The sequence below is a fragment of the Pagrus pagrus genome (assembly GCF_965226575.1).
Source record: "Pagrus pagrus genome assembly, chromosome: 5".
NCBI lineage: Eukaryota > Metazoa > Chordata > Actinopteri > Spariformes > Sparidae > Pagrus > Pagrus pagrus.
Genome location: NC_140189.1, coordinates 29,183,727 through 29,208,593, shown reverse-complemented (window position 1 = coordinate 29,208,593; position 24,867 = coordinate 29,183,727). Strand labels below are relative to the sequence as shown.

Genomic DNA, 24,867 nt, shown 5'->3' with positions numbered 1-24,867 from the left:
ACTGTCTCTCCAAACTACCTCCAGTAATAAGATAAGCTGAAATCAACCAGCGTGACCTCTGGGTAAACCTGCCCATCTGCCAATAATAGCTGGAGTTGTGCCTCTGTGTGACATTACAGGTTATAAAAAGCACATTGCAGATCAAAGTCGAATGAACAGTTTGAGCAATCGCAGCAGCCTGAATGTTTAGTTTGCTGCCGTTGACCCTCAGCATCCAGTTGTCAGTTACGATACAGACCGTTAAAAGAACGACAGTGATACAAAACAAGAACGAAACTTTATTTAATTTGTTCCCCACTTGTGTTAAACAAGCTCATCATATCACATTCTTCATCAAATGGAGACAAGCTTCAAGCAAGCAACTCAGAGGTGCACAACAGAAAGGCACGAAACTGTCGAGGGGGAGTGGATGAACGTATAGAACCGAGGATCATATAAATAAAATGTTGAATTTAGAAATATTTCTCATGGTCTTCATAGGGATCGCACTCCAACCAATTGTTAAAATCAAGAGCAAATTCGACATTAAAGTTTGATTCTGGTTTCAAACCACGTTAAAGAGATTCAGCCACGATATCCACGTGTTTGACTTGTGAGATAACATGGGATTGTAAAGGAACAACATTCGAATCAATTTACTCAAAAACTCAAATGTGAATCTTTTAGAAATAATTGTACATTTAAAGAAAATAAGTCCTAAATCTTCCTGACATGAGTGACAGAAACAAACACCTAACATCACACATTTCCCTCCCATAAAACAAGAACAATAAAAGTGGTCCCAATGCTGGTAAAGTGTCGCGATAAGTTAGTGTCCCTTTTTTTTCAAGCTACAAATTAATTGATACATGTGCAACAGTAGATTCGTTTAGCTGTTAATTTATATCACATGATGGTTAAAGAAACATGAACACAGTGGTGTCTGGGATGTGAATGACAATAGTGTATCCTAGTAGCTTGCTCGTACATTCACGTCATCAAAAATCAACGTCATTCATTCTATACAAGAGAGTAATTTACACATATACTATTGTACAGCACAGAAACCGAGAGGAAAAAGCCTCTCTGGGGTTGGAGGGAGGAGGGAGGGCTCTCTGAGGAGGAGGAGGAGGAGGAGGAGGAGGAAGGCTACTCACAGCCAGAAGTTTTTAATTTTTCAAAACATGCAATCTACAATCAAACGATGCAATATTGATCATAAATGTTTTGGTACTTGCTTCAGTCATTGGCATCAAAGCAAAAAACCGAGGAAACAATCGGGGGGGGTTGGCTTGCTGGGATAAATTTCAAACTGTTTACGAGAAATAAGCTAAGGGTTATTTTGAGGGGAGACAGAAAGAAGCAGGAGATTTGGGAGGCTTCTGATGCACTGACGGGCAGCGAAGTGGTCGGGAAGGTGTTTTTGTAAAGAGCTGTGAGGGCTGAGAGGAGGTGCGAGAGAAGAAGCAGCGGGGGGGAGGGGGTTGGATTATACAGACTGGTAGCCAGTGCGACTCTTCCTCCGGCCAATCAGGTAAGAGATAAGCACAAGGATGATTAGGAAGCTGAGTGCCACGCCCACTGCGATTGGCACCAAAAAGCTCAAATCAGAGTCCAGGAAGCACTCCTCAGCTGACAGACAGAGAGACAGACAGACAGCAGGTTAGTGTTTTAGTCAGCAGATATCTATATTCAATAAAGAGAAAGAAGCAGAGCAGCAAGAAAAGAGATCAGAGCTGGAAAAAAAGTGGAATCGTCAGTTAATGTAGTGTAAATTAGATGAAAGTGTTAAACAGGAAATCACACACCTGGTTGTTACTTATTATTTCAGATGAACATTAAAGGTCCCATATTATCCTCTCTCAGGTTCACGCTTTTATTTTGGATGTCTCATACTGTCCATGACTGCAGGACCTTTATTCATCCACTATCTGAACGCTGTTTTAGCTCCCGTCTCTTTAAGGCCCCCCCAGTCTGCTCTGATTGGTCAGTTCTCACAGGCCTGAGCAGACACCGCCCACTGCATTTACTGGTGTATTTGCTGTGACATCACAACCGCAAGGAAGTCGTGAGGGCTCGTTTAAAGGCGTATTTTATGAATATTTTCTCCCGCTGAGTGTTTTGATACTTTCACAGTATTTAAATCTTTTAAAATCAAACAAGACATGGAAGTATTAATTTGTACAATATGGGACCTTTAATTTCAGGCAGCATGAACAGAAGACGTTCTTAAAGGAGTAGTCTGACATGTTGGCGAAACACGGGAACTTGGGAATCTGTTAGCCTAGCTTAGCTTAGCTTAGCATAAAGACAGGAAACAGTTCACTAATCAACACGTCAAGGCAAATTAGCATTTTTTCCCCAAAATGTCAAACTTTTCCTTTATGAATACAGTCAGGCAGACATGGCAACATTAATAAAAAACACAGTTATTCAAAAGGCAGCGAGGCGAACACTTATTATCCCTTGTATGGCCTTAAGATCGACATGAGGGAAGGTTTAACTAGAAGGACTCGTAGCCAGTGGCCATGTTTCTCTTTCTCCCGATGAAATAGGCCAGCAGAACGATAAGAATGAGAACAATCAGGGCAACTCCGACAGCTATGGGAACAAGGAAGCTGTCTGCATCAGCCTGGCATTCCACAGCTAGACGAGAGTGAAGAGAGCAGAGAGGTGAATGTCTCATAGGACGACTTTAGACAAAAACACACAGTCATGGTTAATGCATGAACACCTGACGGGAAGACCCGACTTTAAGAAACTCCCCCAAAAAAGGAATAAACATTTACTCAGGTTTTCCAGGGCAGCACCGCATTTTTATTTCCATAAATCCTAAAATACTAAAAAAAAAAAAAAAAAAGCTCCACATCAGTCTGACACACAGTTTGAAATCCAATTCATCAGAGCGAACAGCACGAGAGAATGGAGATGAGATCAGCAGTCATTTGTATCCACATAAAACACATAATTGATCTTTAACATGACGGTCTTGCAGCACAAATTCCCTTTGCTGAACACGTGTGTGCAATGTTCTCAACCACTGAAGGGAAATTGAATAATGAGCCAAATTAAAAAGTGACCAAAAGCAGGTTTCTTAACAGTATAGCTGAGTTATGTAATGCACAGAACTGCAAGTTTCCATTAAGTAAGGCACAGTTGTCAAGATGATGAACATGTTAAGATGATTTATTGAGAACATGGCAGATTAACCTTGAGAAAACATTTATAGCAGTGCTGCAAAACCATCTCGATACTTAAGGCAACTGAGTTCGTACAAAGCTGAAATACACACACGACAGCAACAATCACAAGCAAAAAATAATCAAAAGATCAAAGCCAATACTTGATTTATAGCTATTATTCAAACACATGTACAACATCCCGCCAAAGCAACTTAAAAAAAGCAAACATTTCTAATCATTCTAGTCATATTCAGTGAAGTTTTACTGCACTCTGCTAGATTTAAGCAACGATACACAGCTACCACCACATGTCACATTGGCTTTCTATCATAGAAATACACATACTGAGGCTGGCCTTCGTCCCTGACGCTGCGTCTCTGCAACGTGCACTGATTCCCTGACTGACGCGCTCCTGAAAACTTCAGTCGGACATGAAAATACAATTCTGCCGCTACAATTTTGCCGATTTCGCACAAGATTATATTGCATATTTCGGTGGATTTAGCAGTTGCTGTTTTGTTTTTAACATCAAAATATGACGACGGGTGAGGCGTTTGTTTGCTTTTGCAATCACTGACCAGTTTTGTTAGCATAGCATAAAGACTGAAAACAGGGAAAAACACGTAGTCAGACTGGTTTCTATTGAACAGCGCCAGGCTAGCTTTTCCCCGTTTGCACTCTTTGTGCTAAGCTAACTGTCTTCTGGCTGTAGCTTCATATCTAACAGACATGAGAGTGATGTTAATCTTCTAATAGTAGTATTAAACTCTTCATGAATAAATATGGCCTTACTTCCCTGAAATTAACTTTGATTGTTGTCATGAATATTCAGTGTAACAGAGTTTTCAGGAGCTTTAACGTCCCCTGATGCAGCTGCAGCCCTCAGAGCTCAGGCCCAGCCCAGGCCGATACACAGGTGAGATAATGTGACGACAGTCTCAACATAATGCAAACATGTAAAGAGCGCCTTAGTGCATTTATACGTGTATATCCCCGTTTCAGAATCGTCTGTGCTGAAAGCGAATATCTACACAAAGTCTCCCTTTTCTAAACCTAATGCCATAACGTTTTATACGAGAAGAAATACAGTCGAACTTCCTGTTCGGATTTATTCTGACTGAAATGTAAGAGACCTTTTAAACGGCAGACATTTTGTCGTGCTGGAGCAGGAGAGGCACAGGTGTAATTCATGACGCCAACGTTGGCTTCATCTTTAAAGTCATCGTTAATGTCATTAGCTGCACCTGGACTTTCGCTGCTTGTGCCGAACTGTCTGCCATGAAAAAGGTCTTTTAATGCTTCGACAACAAACACTTGGATGTCACTTTCTTTAAACGATTGGCGCCACGTAATCGAGACAAATAACTCCAATGTTTCTCCTGCTCTACAGGGGCAAACACAGGACAAAGCATATTTCTTTTGAGACTTTTCCAAATGGAATAAACCTTCATCCTTGTTAAAATGAATATCTGGGATCAGAGAGAGAAAGCTGATTGACCTTTGATTTGTCAACGACATTATTGTTCTTTAACGTCTCGATGTGAATAATTATGGGGATGAAAAGCCAAAACCATAAAAAGGAAATAAAAACTAAAATGTGCACAATGATTGAGTAATGACAAAAGAAACCAAAAAAAAGGGAATGTCTGGAGAGAAAGTGCAGGATCCAGCAGCAACGAACTAACTGACACATCTTGTGCTTAAAATGTTCATGTCCAGGGTTTTTTTGTTACGGAGTGTCACCTTTCATCTGATTGTAATTACTTCTTTATTGTTTTAAAATAAAAGGTTGTGTGGATCTTGCACTTGCTCATTAACAAAAAAAAACCACAACAGAAAGGAACGACAACACATCGAGAAAACAACAAAAAAGAAACACACATTCGGGGGTAGACAAGTTTGGTCCTTGAGAAAAACACCAAACTTTCCAGTTCAACATGGATTTTTACTCTTCTCGTTATCGTTAAAGACCTTTGAGGCTGAGTCAATACCAACAGAGTAAAATCCATTTCTCTGACAGCAGCCAATTTTCTTTTAAAACTGCATCTCATGTTTTCCCAGCAGACACTTTAGTTCAGATTTTGACTCTTGAATCTTTAAGTTATTTGCCAATTAAACATGGACATGAAACCCAAGGACCAGGCTTGGGAACCCCGTGATATTTGAAGATCGATTTGCAAAACTGGATTTAAAGGGTCTGATATCCAACATAAGTCTTTCTTCGACCAATCACGTAAGCGATCACTACAATGAGAATCAAGCCAGCCAGAGCAGCGCCAACAATGATTGGGATTAAGATGCTGGTGTCATCCAATGAACATTCATGGGCTGCAGATAAAGAGAGAGTCAGTCAACAGGTGGAACAGCGATTTTCTGATCAACAAGAAAGAAGTTCAGATTATTTGCCATCTTTAAGAGCAGTTGCTGCCCAACAAAATACTCAAAACGCTATTTCTTTCCATTTAAAGCTGTCACATAAAACTGTGCTCATCTGAATGAACATCTTCAGCATGATAGACGACGCCCCGTTATACAAATGAAGAGACTCTGCAGGAGGTTATTAAGGTCATGAGGAGGCAATGCTTCAATTTAGGGGGACACAAGCCAAAAGGGTTAAGAAGTGCTGATCTAAAGTGCGTATAATCAAATGTTTTCATGTGGTTGAGTTAAACAGCACTTCAGTTATGACTAAAGCTGGGTGTCATTTTCAAGTACATTTTGATGTGCAGTGCAAAGTTTCATATCAGGTATTTTACTAAAGGTCTGCTGATTGTCTTAAAAGCCACAAGAGGACATGAACTGTATTCAGTCTGGCTGCACTGCATCTCTTACTTAATAAACACAACGTAGTGTTTGATATTTTCTTGAGGCGAGAGAGCTCAAACTCTGTTAATTCACCTGACAAACACATTTAATAACTCACACGTGGTATTTATACTTTTATCCAGATCCATTTGGTTGCTTCAAACACAACAACAAAAAAAAACATCCTCCTTATCTTCAGTCATCAGCTAGAACAAACGTATCCCGCCTGGTCAGCGGACTGCGTTTCACGAGACATGAAAGAATAAACCTACCTGTACTGAAACTCCCCTTCTTCACTCCAAACGGCTGTACGTGAAGGCCGAAGGTGTAGATGGTCAGCAGGTCTGTGATGGTGTAGTTCTGCTCCTTGTTGCACATGTAGGAGCTACTGACGCTCGCCTCCCACAGACTCAGGCTGGTGTTGGCCTCAGAAAACGCCACACCTGAAGAGAAACACACACGCGTATAAATAAAGAGTCGACATTAGCTTGTTTCTCAGTGCCGTGCCTGGTGTGTGCGGGTAGATAAGATACTTCTGATTACCAGAGCTCGTCTTTCCTGTGACATTCAGAGCGTGCAGGTGGAATTTCTTTGTGTCCTGTTGGAAATAAAAAACAAAACAAGTTCAGAAACAGAAAATGCATCAAAAGTTCTGATTTTAAACAAATGTACATTTTTTAAATCCCGTCCGAGAAGCTCTCTGGATTAGGTTCAACACAAACAACATCCAGGATATGAGCGCTTCCCCTCACTCTTTTCAGGGACGAGTGATACCGTCAGCGAACATTTCACTTTTTGTTGCATCCTGTCTCGTTTTGTGAAGTTATATAATGTTAATAACCGTGTTACAGCATTATCAAAAGTACCACCCAGGGGTAAAGAAACAAGAGCAAAGACTGAAAGACTGTGTTGAAAGAAATAATGATTTGATTTCTGCAACTAGTGACATGAGAAAAAAAATAAACAAGTCAGGACTAACCCCACCTGAAACTGGTCTGGGCAGATTATTGCAACATACGCAGGACTATATTAAACAGTTTAAGTGACAGTGAGATGACTGAGTTCGGCTCTACTGGGAACAAAGCCAAGAAAAAGAAGCCGGCAGTCACAAGACGGGAACGGGAAAGCTGATCTTTTCAAGTTTGGCTGAGTTGATGATGCTAGAAATCAGCTCAGAAAAGTTTAAAATTGCAAAATGATATATGTGTATAGAGCTCGGTGCAGACACACAGAACAGGAAGCCATTATCTAGTTTGCCTTTACAAGCTGTAACTTGCAAATGAACCCGATTAAAGGCAGGTTCAACAGGTGTCACAAAGTTATTATGAAAGAGAATCTACAGTCAAAATACCTTAAAAAGTGTGTTTAACAGCTCCAAAGCCATATTTAGTAAGAGGTGTGGCACCAAATATCTTCTGGATGTTCATCATTGATTTGATACAAGCTTTTACATTAATTCTTGGGAGAAAATCCATGAAACGAACTGGGAAAAGATAAAAATATAAAACATAAGATTGTTGAGGACTTACATTGGTGAAGGTGAACGTGATGGTCATTGTGTTAGACACCAACACCAGCTCACTGCTGTTGACTGCGCATGATCCAGAGACGGTGGTCACATTAGGGTCAAGGTTCATCTCCTCGTATTTCTGAGGGAAGAGAAGGTGAATCAGATCGGCGGCGACTACAGGAGATCATCTGTGCATCAAGATTTAACATGATAACTCTGTTTATGAACGTACGTCTCCTTGCTTCAGGCTGATCCGCAGGCCAAAGTCAGCTAACAGACACGCCGTGCTGTTTGCGTCGGGCTTGATGCTGTACTTCCCAGTGGTGGGTGGGGGCAGGGTGGGGGTCGGTGTGGTGGTAGGAGGAGCGGCGGTGGAAGTGGAGTTTGTGACGGGCGCTGCGGTGGTGGTGCTGGTGGTGTGAGTGGTCGGGACAACGGTGGTGGGTAGATCAGCAGCACAAGAGGTAGCTGTGAGGAGGAAACAGACGATCAATAAAAACAGGAGAGATGTAACAGGCAGGACGAGATGCGACGCTGCATCTGTACTCACTCTGTTCGCTCTTGCTGCCGTTATTGACGAAAGCCTGTACGAGCACGTCCCACAGCGTCTGATTGACCGAAACATCCTCGATCATGTCGTTACTCTTGCATGAGTAGCAGGTGTCCAATTCCACGTCTGTGATGTGAGGCGTCACGGTAGATGTCTTGGTGTCTAGACGAAATTCAAAAACACGGCAGCATCAGTACAAGCCCTTCGGTCTGTGTGCGTGTGTTGTGTTTGTGCTGCGAGGTGCAGAAGTTACCGTTGTATAAAGAATTGGGGAAGCGGGTTGTGTCGCTGAGGTTGTAGGTAAAGATAATGGAGTCCGCTTGGTACACTTTATCTTTGACGGTGAAGTTCACGCTCCAGGAGTGTCCCTCTCCAAAATTAAGCTTCAACACTGAGCTTTTGGCATCACACTCGCTTCCATCTGTTGTGACGGCACCAGGAAGTTCAAACTCGGCTGTTGCAGTCTAAGAAAGAGCAGAGTGTGGCCTTAGTTAACATGATCGTACAAGTTTGATGCTAAACTGTCAAAACAATTCAAGTTGGTGTCCAAGCATCTGTTAGAATAGGGCTGATATAATGACTAAGTGGGTCAGGCAGGTATAAGAACCAGGAGAGCAGCCTGGTAAGTTCAGAAAATGACATCACTTTACGGTAAAAGACAGCAGCTATGCCACGTCACAATATCCAACATCTAAGACAATATATGGTCACGATAACGATATAAAGTTGCCCAGGCGTCTGTCAGACTAGTATTTTCTCACCGCCTGAAACGTTTCACCTGTAGACGTCAGTATAACTCGAGTCACAAGTCACGAGTGAAGAGACGGGACATAACAATGGCAGGATGTGCACCAGGAAAACTCTCTTACTGAACTGCTGAATGGCAAGAATCAAATGCTTTGTAGCGTCGTCTCTCGTTTCCCTTTTCCATGATGACATCTACTTCCACACGAGTTTGACAGTCACGCTGTCGAGTTGGCCTGATAACGGAGGAGCTGCTTTGCTGTACTGGCAAAGTAACTTCAAGAGGACATTGTGTAGCTTTATGTCCTTCTAATAGTATTGTCTTTTCATTATGTGTTGGCCGTTTTAATCTGCATTGTAAAGTCATTGGGTGACATGAAAATGTATCATTATGTACTAAACACAGTCGATCATGGTTGAACATTTTATAGTTAGAGTGACAAAGGTCAGGTACTCACCTTATTACCAGCTATGTCATATGACACTGAGAAGTTGACCATTAAATTGGCATAGAGGCATAACTTGTCTTGGTCTTTGACCTCCACCTCGACGCCATGAGACAGCTGGGAAACTGAGAAGAAAAAAACAACTTACTCCCCAAGTCGACTGAAGTGGACGACATGAAGACATTAGAAAATGAAATCACACTATTCAGGAAACATTTACGATCTTGTTTTCAACAAAAGAAGAAATTCTGTTAGAATTTAACAGAAGAGAGGTCGAAGTCCGTTCAGACTTACTATATGGTTTGACATTATGCATCGTCATCAACTAAACAGCAGCTGTCCCCAAGTAACATGACCTAAATACAGTGTTGTGAATCGTACGCAAACGCCAGTAAAAGTAAAGATATCTCGTTAAAATAATACTTTGGGACAAGTGAAAGGCACCGATACGAACAGTACTCGAGTAAATTCAAGATATTTAATCCGGCATTAATGTATTCAAGTATCGAAAGTACAATTAGAAGTAAATGATACATATATCTTCATGAAATCGTCACTATTTTCCTCCACAGTGAATCCTCCAGCAGAAAGGACGAATAAAGCAGCAGAAAATGTGAACACTCAGTGAAGTACGAGCACTTTTAACTAAATGTACTTAGTTACTTTCCATTACTGACTAAAAAAAGCACCTGATATGAACTCAAACAGACACAGTATGTGATAATGTAACATTTGCATTGGACACATAGCTGAAATTCCTGATAAGGTCATGAAACCTGGATTTTGTGCAACACCCAGTCTGTCAGCATGCGAGATCAACTTTCCAGGAAATCTACCTTTTATTGTTTGATCGATAAAACAACATTAGCACCAGCCCCTGATGTAAAAAAAGAGGCTGCCAGACTCAAAATAATGATGAGTGACTTGTTGTTTTGGACTCGCATCAGTCAGCTAGCAGATGTTCACAGAGGAATCCGCAGTTAATTCCTCGTTTAAAACGCTCCTCTGTGTTCAATGGTGATCTTTGTTTGTAGCAAATGGCCGTGTGGCCTTTTAAAGTCTGTGGCTTTGGATTCACAGTCGCTTCATCTGTGCATGTTTTGATGCACGCTAGCTAGCTTGCTAAATCAGTTAGCTTTACGGTAATTCGTCCTACTTGTTCGGTCACGTGCCGTTTTACTGTAAACTGAAAGACTTAGCTAAGCTGATGCTAACGTTAGCTTTTACAACCAGCTACCGTGATGTTAATGCGCTCTGTGTTGTGCCGAGGCATCCTTTTAAATCTCTTAACCTGGACGTGTGTGTGTGTGGCTAAATGTTATATAACATGCATCACTGAGGCACTCTTCAGATTTTATCATCAACGTAAACTTTAGCTTCAAAACAAGTGTTACCCACCCGCTAAGCTAACGGCTAAGTTAGCTAGCTAGTAATGTTAATTGGCCAACTCATGACCAATTGGAAATATAACGTCGAAGGCAGCTTGACAGCTACTTCCAGGGCTCAGTGTGGTTGTTATATGTTGTCATTAAAAGATAAACAGCGCTTGTGCGGGAAACTATAGTTTCTGAAGCCGCATACAGCGACTCGGCGGTGACACAGTGTGATGTTGTTGACGTAGGTAACAATTAGCAATCGAGCTAGCTCCGTTAGCATAACATCACGACTACACTGAACTGCTCCTCGGCTGAACAGCGGGCGGTGGTTCAGTTAATCCACCCACCGAGCCCCGGTTTGTCTATAAATGTAAGTCAGTTTACAAGTCAGAAATATTGTTAAAATCTCTTTTCCAGAGCAGCAATGTAAGCTAGCCGGAGCCCCAGAAGCACCAGGCCCGGCGGTGTCCCATAAGTTTAATCACGTCACTTTCCAGAAACTGCTCGCTATTTTTTTTCCCTCTCTCTCGTTTATTGCAAATTATTTCAAGAATAACTGAGGTTGTGATACATACCGATCCCACAGGCGAGGAATAAAACAAATGCAGCACATCGGTACATGATCGCACACCAGTTCGGAGCGTCAGCCAAGCGAAGAGAAGACGGAAGAAACACCCGGAGAGGGACGCTCAGTCAGCGGTGTCAGGGTGAAGCTGTGCCGCCGACTGTACCAGGAAATGAAAGTCATATGACAGCCCGATGTGTCAGACCAGAGGAGGTGTGGACTGCCCTGCTTTTCACACCTCTCTCCCATTTTATACATCCAACTATTGCACTGCAAAGCATGTCCGGTGTTTCATGTGTTTGGGAATCAGAGATTAATAAAAGAAAACCCGATTGAAACAGTTATTTTAATCTGTAGCAATAAATCTAACAGACTCATACAAACAAGGGCATGTCTAATCAATCAACATTTGTCCTCATGTTGAGGCAATCCACTCCCATTCCCCCCCCCAACACACACACTTTTTTCCAGCAAGGCCTGCAAAGCCTCACAGGGAGACATACAAAAAAAAAAATATATAGTGTATGTGTGTTTGGTGTGACACCAAGGAAGATGTGGAAATGGGCTCTGGTGTGGTTGTGCTTTTAGTATTTTACTTTCTAAGGGTTAACAAAAAGCCTAAAAAGCAGTTGACTGTCAGATGAGAGCAAGTTGAAATGTCACTTTTTTTGTGTTAAGTATGTACAAAAACATACAAAGACAGAATAAACGAGAAACTTAAATGCATATACTTGTACAACTGTTTTTTGTTTTTTTTTAGCAGCTTGAATATATCCTATAACAAAAGAAGTGCTCCATTTTTTTTTGTTTTTGGCACAAACTCTGCTTCGAACGCTATCGTGTGTTCATAATCACAGCTTTATCAGACGGCTACAAGGCCTTTAAAAGTTGTAAAACTCTGCTGCAGGATCACACGTTTGACACAGGTATCCCCCCCGCCCCAAAATAGTCAATTCCCCGCCACGAATGTAAAGTCCAATAGTCCCACATTTGACACTGACTGAAGAAAAACAAGCATCAGTTTAATTATTTTCGATTCCTTTTCTTTCCAACGTGTGGTACATTTAGAGCATTGTTAAGTGTGTCAGCATTTGCTTGGGATACCGAGTGAACAAAAAAGGAAAAAAAAAAAAAAAAAAGTCACTTGATAACAAAGAGCATATTGATTCAAACTGGACAAAAAAAATCTAAGTTTGAAAATAAATATTTTTCCTCTCCATTTGAAAAAAAAAAAAAAAGAGCAAAACGGAGCAACATCTGTGTGTCTTCTTTGTTTGTCCGCCGTAGCCCAACTCTCTCAGAGGCACCGAGAAACATGGACAATATTCTCTTTTTAAATGGGCATGCAGTCCACAGGATCACAAGACCCCTGACATAAAAATCCTGTGGAGCAGTATCCATTCACTTGTCGGTCGCTGGGTTGAAGATGATAATGGTTAACGTCCACTGGAGCAAAAAAGATTTAGAGAGCGATCCCCCCTCAGCCTGACTGAGACCATCTGCATCTCTTTTTCCTCTGTCACTTTTTTTCCCTCTTGCTAAGCCACGTAGTTGTACTGGTTGGAGTTCTCCTTGTCACGCTCCATATAGTCCCTGTCGATAAGAGACTCTATCCTCTTCTTCAAGTCAGCAGGCTGAAAGAGAAGATGGCAGAGAGGAGGTGGAGGTCAACACGTGAGGCACGCGGCGGCATTTCTGGTTATTTTTATACTCTGAGGTGTGGCGAGGAAATCGCAGCGAAGAGCTGATTCATGTGAGCCGTGTTACTTCCCCAGTTCAGATATTATCCTGGCAGACCTGTTTTAGATCCACTTTAATTTAACTCTCCGACAGTGCTGTCAGCTGATGGAATGAGTAACGGGTTAGCAGTGACAGTGCTTCTATAAAATAACACCCACAACAGCCTCGTTGACTGAGACTGTTTACCTGAACAACAGGTTATTTAATTAAAACTAGAACAAGCTTAATACCGACGTTTGTAGGCCAATGAGTAAAAGATACAGAGTCAAAACATCTGAGAATCGTTACATTACTTCTATTGTGCGTTTGTTTTTCATTACGATGTTTATATCAGCTCATCAATTTGGAGTTAAAAGTTGCAGAATGAATTTTAAGCTGGCACGGACTCCACAAGTTTTCTGCTGACTCATGTTATCCCGGCATGATTCGACAAAGCTTCTTGTTATGTCACAGAACTTGTGGAGTCCACGCCAGCTAAAGTGCACGCTGTCATCAAAGCAAACGGGAGACACGTACGAATTACTACAGCTTTTTACACTGATATCATCATTTATAATTAAAATAATAGTGTTTAATTTGTAGTAGAAGTATTTTAACGAGTGGTCTCAGTCTTTTTGACCCTGCTGTATGTCTAAGTGTATTTATAAACACAAAGGAAAAACACTTAAACTGTTAAGACTCCCACAAAATACATTTTGTGTTCTTAATTTCTGTATCTGTCGGCCTGTAATCCTAAAATGTTTCTATAATTCACACAGTATAAATGTTAAATAACCCCTGTGACCCTGCACAGGATAAAGCACACACATTAAATAGATGGATGGTGACACAACAACAGATTTTGAGGTTGAAACAATCAATAATTTAAAATACTAAAATTCCCCCGATTCAAAATAAAGTGGGGCGTAAACCAAAGACAATATATGACTTCTTCAGTGTATTCAGTGTTGGGCTAATCACCTTGACGGGGAACTTGAGCTGGTTGTACACTTCGGACATCAAGAGATTATGGCTCAGAGTCTTCCTCATCTTCATGATCCGCACGATGGCAGCATCAATCTGATACTGACGATCCTGAAAGACCCGTTCTGTGGTGCTGGCTTGTTCCTCCACCTGAGAGAAAACAATTAGTCACAATAAATCCCCACAAGGCCTGGACGTGAGGAATCTACTACAAGATAATACTTTTACCGTTTCTTTCATCTGGATCTGGTTTATTTTGATCCTAAAGAGCTTGTGTTTGAAGTCGTCATTGCAAGAAAACTTGTCTCCGTCCTCCACGTCTTTGCTTTTTGGGATTTTGGTGAGGACGCGTGCTTTTCCACAAGCGAGTGATTGCAGTGTCCGGCGAAGTTCACTGTCCTCTGTAGACACACAGACACACAGACGGTGTTTTACATCAGTGGTACTGCATTATGAGCACCTGACAATCCTGATTTCTTCTTAAACCTACTTCCAGTGATCATACAGACCTATTCCTGTTGCCAGTTTGATCTCCTCCAGGGTGAACTCCTCTCCTTCGTTAAACATCAGTAGCACAAGTGTTTGGAAAAGTGACACCTGCAGCTCCTTCTTGCCCTTTTGTAAGAAAAATCAAAGTAACGATTATAATTAAGCTTCATGAGTGAGCAAAACACACCTGAGCACTCTTAGAAACTGGTCATCTACCTCTTTAAATTCAGCTTTTAACACACAGTGGCCAAGTGTTGACTGCCACTGCAGCTTCCTGCCGCTGTGTTTGCCCAGGTAGAAGGTCTTGAAGATCTCTTGCAGTCGCACCATCTGGACAAAGATAACAGAGTCATTACAAAGCAACGCTCGGTAGGTTTACAGCACGGCAGGTTAGAAAAAGAGCACGCTCTGAAATCTCAATATTTGCTCGGCACTAACCTCGGCAGGAAGGTGCACTTCCATCGGGACGTACGTTGGCCAGTAACCCATCGTGAGGATGTTCACCGTCAGCTCAATGTTGCCAGGAATGTTTTGGCACTGCATATACTATAAAAACACAAACAAGACACATGAGATATCCTCCTGCCACCTCCTGCACTAATGTATGGAGTCAGGTCATCACTATAGGAGGCTGTGTTGGTGATTATATATCAGGTGCCAGTGAATTGAAGATATATGATCCATGAGGCCCAGTCTGGATAATACAGATGAAAACTAAGCTTGATGAGCAAAATCCCATAGTAAATCATAATTATGACTCAAAAAGTCAAAATTGATCTAATAATTTTGACTTTCGATGCAATAATTATGACTTACTATGGGAATATATAGATCATCGTTTCTTTTTCTTTAACTGGCACACTTCTGCCCCCATAAGACAAAAATAAAGTTACTTTATGGACAGATCCGTCTCCCAGAACAAAAAAAAAATTAAAGCTGTACTAACAGAGATCCTCTCTGCTTAAACAATAAGCACTCATAATGAAGTGAACCTGACTTCTGTCGTTTCCTCTCTCCTCACAACTTAGTACAAAGTTATTATAAATCAGAGGTAAACACTGATTAATATAAGACTCTTGGCTCATCATAACAATTATAAAATAAGTATAAAACTCATGTCACATGGATATTCTTACAGCTGAAGCCACTGTTGCTGTTCTCACCTGTTTGAACTGCACCATGATGTCTTTCGAAAGCTCCATATCCTTGAACATCCCCTCCAGTTTGCTTGTGAACGCTGCTCCGCATTCTGAAGAAACACCAAAAAGGTCACGAGTCAACGTGCGTTCAGGGTCGAGATTTCCTCTCCGTCATTCATTTTACATCGAGTGTGTGTCGAGAAGTGACACTGTGATGGATTAAACTGACCGTGTTTCAGCTTCGACAGCATTGATTTTTCAGCATCCACAGAGGCGCTTTTTCCAACCAGCAACCTCTTGGCCAGATCCTTCTTGTAAAAGGCCTCAAAAACATCTTTTCCTGCGAGGACAAGACATCAATACATGAAGAACAAGCACACAGGAGAGAAAATCCTGAACCGAAACAGGTGTGATAGTTTATATTACCATAGATGAATCTAAAGATAATCATGATCTTATCCAGCATCTTCTCCAGTTCTTCATCTGTCGCCTCCTTGTTTCCTGCTCTTAGCTTCGAATCCACGTGTTTTGCTATAAAAGTATATTTATAGAAAATGTTATTTCATGATTATGATCATATAACTTTTTATGCTTATTAGCAGAAAGTGCAACTGCAGTTATGAATGGGAGAAATGCTACGGACCTATGAGCTCTGCTGGTTTATTTGGCCGTTTGTTGATGAACGTTTCGAAAGCCTCCTTCATGGCGTTGACAAACTTCTCGTTTTTCATGAAGCAGATGTCGATGATGTGATCCACCTTGTCTTTAAAGTCCAGCAACTCTTGCACCATTGTTTTGTCTTTTTCTGGATTGATTACGATTGTACTTCCAAAAGCCTAGACGTCGATTTTTAAGACAATGAAAAACAGTTAGCAACAGAATATGTAGAGTAAATCACCGTGGATCATCTTCAGATTTCTGTGACTGTTATCATACCTTTATGTACTCTATCCAGTGTTGCAGGAGGACCTGAACGCCACCTCGCACTCGACTGAAGAGCTGATACAGAAGAGACAGATCCTGAATTCTGTTCTCATCCAGCAGGTGAGTCAACCCTGGAAGATCCAACAACAGGAAGTCAGACGTCAGAACTCTGGCTGCTTCATTTTTACAAGACAAACGTTTAAGTCAAGAACTGTTTTGTACCTTTCTGCAGAGTAGCTGTGAGATGTTCACCCAGCAGCTGCTTCTCCACAGTAGCGATGAGAGGTTTTCTGAGCGGGGAGAAAACAGCTCAGGTTACAAATCCAGTCTTTGAGAGCGCTGAGTTACAAACTGGACACTACAGTTTAACACTCACTGTGTGCTCTGGTCTAGATATGTGATGACTCTGTCTGCCTCCTCCTCCAAGCGTTTGTTGACATGATGGAGATATTCTGGTACCTACAAAATAAAAGGGGGGAAATCAGTGATAATGAACTTGATACCATATTGTGATCTTTTAATATTAACGACCGAAAATATGAAGTACTAGTAGATAGCCAAAGGCAATAATGGGACCAGAATACAATAGATAAAACAAATTCTAATATAAAATAAATAAAAGAGACAATTCAAGTAAAATAAATGAAGATAACCACAAACCAACTTGAGCTCTCCGATAAAATGTGTTCAAAGTTTATAAGTTCAGGGTTAACAGCCCTAAAATACTCGAGGTCATGGTACACAGTATACACTCAGCTGCCAGCGTATTAGGTACCTCTAGCTGAAACTAATGCGGTCCTACACAACTGGTGTTTATTCAACTGTATGGTCACTTAAGAGGATGTAGACTGTTAAACTGTATTACATTATACAGAAGGGTGTTTCTGTTATGTAACCTACTATCAGACACCTGTCAAAAAAAATTTAGACAAAAACTTAACACTGTAACCTCCCTGAAGGTCAGATTTATAAACTGCCGACTGAGTGTAAAAGCCTGGAGAGGAACTGGAGTTTATGCAACCTTTACAATGACAACAGCCTGGGGGATACAGTGTCACATTTAATTTCAGTGTGAGAATTGAAGCACAGAATGAAACAAGGAAAAGCAATTAGCCAATATATAATTCAAGCCGTCGTTATAACAGTCTGATAAATGTAAATGAGCTGCAGAATGTCCTAACTTTGTTTCAAGGTGCGATATGTAAGAATTTGGCCACCTGTCGAAGCAACGTCACTCCAAACAGAAAGAAGTAACCACCAGAGTAACTGCTAACTGCTGCTTACTGGGGCTTCCATTAGCTATTTAGCTCAGTGAGCCATGCAGTTAGTGGTCCGGACTGGGAGCTTGCGGTGGTATGATGAGACAGGACAGGCTTTACTTCAGTAATGTTTTATTTTTCTCCTGAGTCAAACAATCTGAGATGAAGATGCAGAAGATGACAGTAACTCAGCTAGCGAAAGGCTAAACTAATCTCAATACAGGAGCCCCTGTGTTGTGTTGTTATAAAACATTACCATCATGATTCAAGGAGACATTTATTTCAAAAGCTAAATCTTGATTTTGTGTATAATACAGTGTTTTCATGTAGAGTTGAACTTCTACTACTGTGGCTTATCTCATAAATAAACACCAATTTCACATTCTCATTCACCGCACACAAAAGTGTTGAGAACCTCAAACTCTGAGCTGAGCGATAAAGAGTGAAACAATGTCTGAATCCAATGTGTCAGCATGTGAACAAAGCTGATATACTTGTTGTCTTCATCGAGCAAAAGCTTTTATAGCTGAGACAAAAAAAAAAAACACCTTTTATTGTTGCTGTCCTGCATTCTGATCACATGAAGCTATGGATATGTTGGTGTTGTTGAGCTTCTATGACGGATGTTGTTTAGTTTGAACTGCTGTGTGTTTGATCACTGTTTAAACTGTGAGAGTCTGTGTCGTTCTGAGGTACTAAAATCAGGACCTGATGTTGCAATTCATGCTTTAGATGCGTCAATGTTTGCGCCAAGACATTCCAGTACAGACCTTGGACGCAGACACAGTGTAGTTGTTCATATTTGGCCAGCTATTCAGTGAAAAGAGAAAAATACAACAAAACTGGCCCCGAGTATGAGGGTCACATAAATCACCTCTCTCTCTTGCATCAGCCTCTGTCCCTCTGCAGCATACAGGCGATTAGTTTCCTCCAGAAAGCGATGCTCAAAGGAGTCTTGATAAATCTGTCAGGGGCGGAGAGAACACAAGTTTCATTAAAGTCATTTGTCAACAGGAAACTGACAACTCATCACACCCCTGAGCAGGTCACAGTCTCAGACAACACAGCTGCCAAAACCACAGTTCTCATGAGGTGATGAAGAGATCCAGGCATTCAAATACAGATTTACGCGCGGATCGTAATTAAAATATTAACGGTCAGTCACCTGCAGGTCAGAGAGCATGCTCAGCAGGCTCCTCAGAAGACTGCGGTCTATCGCCTCCCCGTTTCGCTCCCTCTCGACGAGCAGAAGGATCCCGTCGATGGTTTTACTCTGGACCTTCAGATCACTGATGATGTAGAACCTGAACAGCTCCAGACCCATGTCCCTGCAGACAAGAGCAGCTCCTTCAACACACACTTTTAACAGAAATCACACCATTTGCAGAACCTTTGACAACAGTGATCACTCACCAGATTGATGGCAGCATTGAATTTTGTAAAACGTAGGTGCGGTCCAAAAACAAAAATATACTTCTAATCATGATCTGTGGAACAATGACAAACACTCACGGTTAGAAGCAAAAACTAATGACATTTTGTTTAACCATTTCCTTGTTGGATTAAGATCAAAGAGGCACTCCTTCTCAGGCTGTGAAACAGCTTTGTGATGTCGGAGGAAATAATCACCATCTTGAATTGGGTTTGAGACTTTCAACTACTTTCCATCCCAAATATCACCGTCATCTTTGTTGGTCCCAGATGACAAGCTGACAGATTGGAACTACAATCCACATTTCCACACAGACAGTGACCTTTTCTGTTGAGACTGACATTTGTTTTGAGGTTTGATGTTCTTCTTTGTGGTGTTTACAGATGGGGAGCTCTTGCATATGCATAAGATGGTGATATTTGCACAACTGTTTTTTAACCAGGGAGGATGAGACCAATACAGACGCTACTGAGCTTCATTATTACAACATGCCTGAACCATACGAAGAGGTTAAAATTCAGAGGAAAGCCTGATTTATGGTCGGGTGCTCGATACTTTTGATGAGTGTCACTCAACAGAAAGGTACCCAGTTAAATTGTCCGACAAAATACGATGTTATCCACAACATAACAAAACACTCCAGGTGCACATCACTTTTTTTTTTAAAGAGCCCGACCAATACTTGATTTTTGGGATTAATGCCTTAATTAGGGGGCATAGAAATTCTGTTCTTGATATTTTGGCCAGTAAACAGATACTTTTGCAATGATCCCTCATTGTTTTCCACACAGACTTTAGCATTTTTACTTTTTTTTAAAACTTATTTTAGGTTTTATTCGTCTCCGTAGCCGTACCACGCTCGTTTCGATAGTTTTGATCAGCTACATAATTAACAACAGGCTTTCTCCACACGTGGCTCATCTGCAGTTGATAAAAACAGAATCGAGGGTGAAAACATCCTAAACGTGAGGTGTGTTTTCTTTGGACGACTTTATAAAACATACTGCTGACAAAGAAAATCAACAGAGCAGACACATACAGGGAGAGGGGAACAGAAAGAGGCGAGGCGAGCCAGTGTGTGTGCATATTGAAGCAACACCATGTAGCCATGTGAGCCTCATTCTCAGGTTGTCTAATGCCAACAGAGACAACTGAGTAAATGTCATTGATATTTAATGATTATGAATTACCCCAAGCATCTTTTTCTATATTATGATCTCTCTAAAAAGGTTTTCATATCGACATACACGCAAGATATTCATCAATCATCAGCCGATAATATCAGCCAATGAATAGATCAGTCAGGCTCTATTTTTTTTTTGTCTAAATATGTGTAATTTCTATAAAAGTGGCACTCAGCCAAAATGTCGAGTGTCCAGCCATAAATCAGGCTTAACTATAGATCTTTTTATAACATGTCTCAAATAAATCCAACAACAAATCAGTGGAATTCCCCTTTGAACATTAAACTTTGATTATAAACAAAATGCATGGAAGTGAGGTTATGTTAGCAGACTTTCATCAGACAAGACAACAACTAACCGAGTTAATAAGGTTATAAAACTCACCATTTGTCTGCAGTGATCTTGCCAGCACTTGTCAATTTTCTTTAGGAAAAGCACACTGTCCAGGGCGTCCGTAGGAACAATGTTAAGGCAAATCGTTGGCTTTCATTCAACCTATTTACTGTAATATGATAACATTTATGACAAACGGGAAATGAAAGATAAATAGAAACGGCAAAGGATATTCTCTGAATTGATCGATCTGTGCCTTGATGTGGTCTTCACACACGGCCCTCAGCTGTTTGTAAAGCTTGGCAGATATCTTATGGGAGCACAGGTTCTCAACAGCCTGAGGGGACAGAAACGAAGCGTCAGAAAGGGGCTCTGTCTGTATCAGTGGAGAGAAGTCAACAGGCCTGCAGTGGTACCTGGTAGAGCTCCTCTAGATTGTACTTGATTGAAGTGCTGTTCTGAATGGCCTCCACCGCCTCCTTTAGCTTCTGCCAGGTCTCCTGCGTGTAGTTCTCAGGCAATTTGGGTTTTTCTGTGTTCAAAACAAAAGACAAACTGCTCTGATAACACTGAACGACAGACAGTGGACCTCAACATTATGCTGTGTCACCAGTGCTATTTCAAAACAACTGTGTCTGTTTCTACTTAAAGCACAGGGATAAAGATTTTGCTTACTTTAGTATAAAGATATGATCTTTTAATGAATGACAACTGTGCTCAAACTACATTATTTTATTCTTCGAGGAGAAGTTTTACTACGTCATGTGTTCTTATGACTTTGTACAGTTTCTATTAACTATTTGTTGCTTGATTGCTGGTTGTTTTACCTTAAATATTTTGTTGTTTGGTAACAAAAAATGTTCTTGTTCTCATGCCTTTCTTGATATGGAGATCTAGTTCTCAATAAATGTATCCGATCAGAAAAGGAAGGTAAATATGGCTGAAATCAGCATCACAATAATAATAAGAAGAATCTGGATATTGTCCAAAACTGCTAAATTACCTATTAAATAATCAAACTAATGTTCAAAGCGAGCTCAACCAGGATCAATTCTTTTTAATTACTTTAATAACTAATTTTGTCAGTTTTGCTCATCATGCTTCGTCACAATCTACCATTTGTACAACAGAAGTTTGAGGGCGACAGATGATTCATCGACTAGCTGTCAGCTATTAAATCAATCCACGACTATTTTTTAATCAATTCGTCATTTGAGTGTTTTTTACAGAAAATTCCAGCTTCTTAAATGTGATTTTCTTTTTGGTTTATTTACTTCTCTTTGACAGTAAATTGAATATTTTGGGTTTAATGGACAAAACGAGACAATTGCGGACGTCATTTTGGTCTTTTGAAAAACAATGATTGACTTGTAAGTCATCAACTAATCCAGAAATTTAAGGAAGACAACATCAAGAGATCAAATCTACAGCTGCAACGATTGATCCATTAGTTGTCAACAATCTGAATGTGAATGTGATAATAATCACCAGATAGTTTGCTGCAGCCCTACTTCAAATCACCACAACACGACTTCACAAAAGTCTATCTAGTCTTATTAGCACTTTATGATCAGAATTTTTTGTACTTATTTGCCAGTTTTAGCTGTTAAGAGCAAAGAGTGCCTCTACTTTACTGATAGTTTCTAATATTGATACCTAAATTTCCTCTGACTGACCTGAAAGTCATCCCTATATTGGCACATCACTGTTACCAAGGCGACTAATCAAAGAAATGTGTAATTTTGTCATGATTTATGACATTTTTAACACATTTCTGAGCAATATCAATTAGGGGTAGACCGATTATTGGTCTGGCCGATTATCGGGGCAGATATTCAGTATTTTTCAGATTATCGGTATCTGTTTTTTTGTGTCTCGGTGGCCACGACACCATCTGATGTCACGAGCAATAGCAGATCTAGTAGCTAAAGTGATCAACAAATGGACAAAGGTTGCAGAAACTTGCTACTTACTTTCTTGCACTGGTTATTCTCAACTTTGAGACTAAGATTTTTACGCGTCCCGTAAATATCGGTTCGATTATCGGTTTATCAATAATCGGTATGGGAAACAAACATATGGGTCAACCCCTAACATCAGTGTCACTGACAGAAGGACCCATGGTTCACTCACTCAGCTCAGTTTATAATATTTAAGCTTTTAAGCAGTAATGCAGCCTTTAGGAGCAAGTTAACACTCCTCCTAACAATGTATCCAAACAATCACAGAGCATGAGGACTTGTTAGCGGTTGACTTTAAGTTGTACATCGCTGTCAATGGATGCTCTGGGGGGGCTTTAATGACATTCATCCACCAGTGTTGTCTGCTACCTTTGAAGTTCTTGATGACTAGTTTCTTGGCAGCACCGGGTTTACTGTTGGAAAAGGTGCCGGAGCCTGCGGTTTTCGTCAGTCCGTTTGCATGGTGCCCCACGCCACCGGCCAGGAACACGGCTTTGCTTTTGTTATTGGAGCACGAAGCAGCAGCAGCCTCCTCAGCCATTTTCACATCCAGCCCAATGAAATCCACCGAATCCTCAAACCTCAACTTCTTCTGGATGTGCAGCGGAGTGGGAGAGCAGGAGGAGGAGGAGGAGGAGGAGGAAGAAGAGGAGGAGGAGGAGGAGGAGGAATTCAGGGTCTTGGGAGGCGAAGAGGAGATCGTGTCAGTAGTGTCTTCCCTCTCTGAGCCGTTTATTTTCCTCTTCTTCGGAGATGTGATGTTGCCGCTTTCGGTTTTGACATCAGTAGCCGCTGGTCTAGCCTCCTGGGTTGGCGGTGGTGGGGGGTTAGGGGAAGATAAACCTGTTGGAAACATGAAAAAACGGGAATACTAATTCTTAACAGCCAGTCTTCTGATCCGAAACTTCCAGGCTTGCCGTGTGGGGAGAGAGAGAGAGAGAGGGGGGAGAGTGAGCTCAGTGTCCGAGAGCTGTTAGCTAGCTGAACACGGAGAGGGGGGTTTCCCACAAGTCCTTTATCCGGTACAAAACACACAATAAATTGTAAACTACTCAGCTCCACTTGAATCTTAGCCGTGTCTCTTTCTTGTTATTGCTGGCAGAAGAAGAAAGATGGTCGGCTATTGCTTCCTCTTTTTGCCTCGCTTGTCTAGCCGCGTTGTGCCAGTCGTTCAGGGAGAGCGGTGCAGCGCAGCGGCCGTTAAACACAATTATTTACAGGAGAAATGTAGCGATGGCGGCAGAAACCAGGCTCACATCATATTAGCACGGACGCTGCTTAACACGGGAGAAATTTCGCTCATAAAAGCTAGTCGGTGACCTCACCGGAAGTACTTTGTACAAAAGTACTTTTTGCACAAGCGTGTTTTTTTTTTTGTACGCCGACTATTATGTTGTAACCGTCCTGGGCACAAGATGGCGCCACGTCAACGTCATGGACACAGGAAGGGGCGCTGGAGTCAGTACTGGCATGACTTTACCAAACTTACATTAAGAGCTCTGTTTTGTTTTTTAGATTTTCTTTGTTTGTTTTATTTAGGTAAGAGTTTGATAGCATTTTCTTTTGCTAGTTATTTATTTAGTTTAATTATTTCCTTGGTCAGCATGTTTCAGTTTGTCTAGTAAATGTTTAGTTTTGATTGGGTAACACTGTGGGCACCCTGGGTTATATAGGTAGAAGGGTATGGGTGCACCTGGGTGGGGGCAGGAGAGACTTGCAGGATTCATTTGTTCTTTGTTTGCTTTTTGGAAAAATAAACCATGACATCATGAGGTGGGCTTCTGTGTAATTTTTGGAGATTTACTATCCTGGTGACTTTTTTCCAGACATCTTCCATTCTTCATCATATGATAGATAGATAGATAGATAGATAGATAGCTTTATTAATCCCCAAGGGGAAATTATGTTATCATAGCAGCTAGTACATTCAAGTACAAATACAATCAAAATACAAGGGTAAATATAGAAACAATAAAGTACTATATACAATATACAAAAAACAATAAAGTACTGTATACAATATACAAAAAACAATACAGTACTATATACAATAAAATGCTTAAGTAGTTATAAAATAGAATAAAATACTGAGGTGAAGTGGAGCATAAGGTGCAAAGGGATAAGGTGCAGTTTTAAGGTGATATGTTTGTCTCAAGTTATAGTTTGTCTTCATCAGCTTCTTCAAAGCCTATATTTGTTTTTGTTTTTTAATATGTACATTTATTTAGTTTAGTTTTATCTTGTGCTGTCTTTGTGTTGAATTGTTAAATTGAAACCTGCTTTCTA

At 40.9% G+C, this 24,867-nt stretch overlaps 2 protein-coding genes across 4 annotated transcripts; both read right to left on the bottom strand.

Moving 5' to 3' along the window:
* Nucleotides 1–265: 265 nt before the first annotated feature.
* lamp2 (lysosomal-associated membrane protein 2) lies at nucleotides 266–11,348 on the bottom strand. Of its 3 annotated transcripts, none has more exons than XM_084353624.1 (9): nucleotides 11,168–11,347; nucleotides 9,229–9,341; nucleotides 8,280–8,490; nucleotides 8,027–8,188; nucleotides 7,709–7,944; nucleotides 7,496–7,615; nucleotides 6,510–6,564; nucleotides 6,239–6,409; nucleotides 266–1,611 (listed from the first exon to the last, which is right to left on the bottom strand). In XM_084353624.1, exons 1-9 carry the CDS (start codon nucleotides 11,211–11,213, stop codon nucleotides 1,469–1,471), a joined length of 1,257 nt encoding a protein of 418 aa, XP_084209750.1. In that variant the 5' UTR covers nucleotides 11,214–11,347; the 3' UTR covers nucleotides 266–1,468. The 3 variants fall into 3 exon arrangements, with proteins under 3 accessions (XP_084209750.1, XP_084209749.1, XP_084209751.1); XM_084353623.1 differs by lacking the exon at nucleotides 266–1,611 and adding an exon at nucleotides 2,154–2,625 and having other exon boundaries at nucleotides 11,168–11,348; XM_084353625.1 differs by lacking the exon at nucleotides 266–1,611 and adding an exon at nucleotides 3,053–5,489 and having other exon boundaries at nucleotides 11,168–11,348.
* Nucleotides 11,349–11,484: 136 nt separating this feature from the next.
* On the bottom strand, nucleotides 11,485–23,989 carry cul4b (cullin 4B). Its single transcript, XM_084353622.1, has 20 exons — nucleotides 22,951–23,989; nucleotides 21,037–21,152; nucleotides 20,854–20,957; nucleotides 20,672–20,741; nucleotides 19,085–19,158; nucleotides 18,837–18,999; nucleotides 18,546–18,635; nucleotides 16,789–16,871; nucleotides 16,635–16,702; nucleotides 16,425–16,543; nucleotides 16,132–16,324; nucleotides 15,915–16,019; nucleotides 15,718–15,828; nucleotides 15,513–15,598; nucleotides 14,788–14,895; nucleotides 14,566–14,679; nucleotides 14,370–14,475; nucleotides 14,089–14,261; nucleotides 13,858–14,010; nucleotides 11,485–12,791 (listed from the first exon to the last, which is right to left on the bottom strand). The coding sequence occupies exons 1-20, from the start codon at nucleotides 23,435–23,437 to the stop codon at nucleotides 12,696–12,698; spliced, it is 2,619 nt and encodes an 872-aa protein (XP_084209748.1). The 5' UTR covers nucleotides 23,438–23,989; the 3' UTR covers nucleotides 11,485–12,695.
* Between the last annotated feature and the right edge of the window lie 878 nt (nucleotides 23,990–24,867).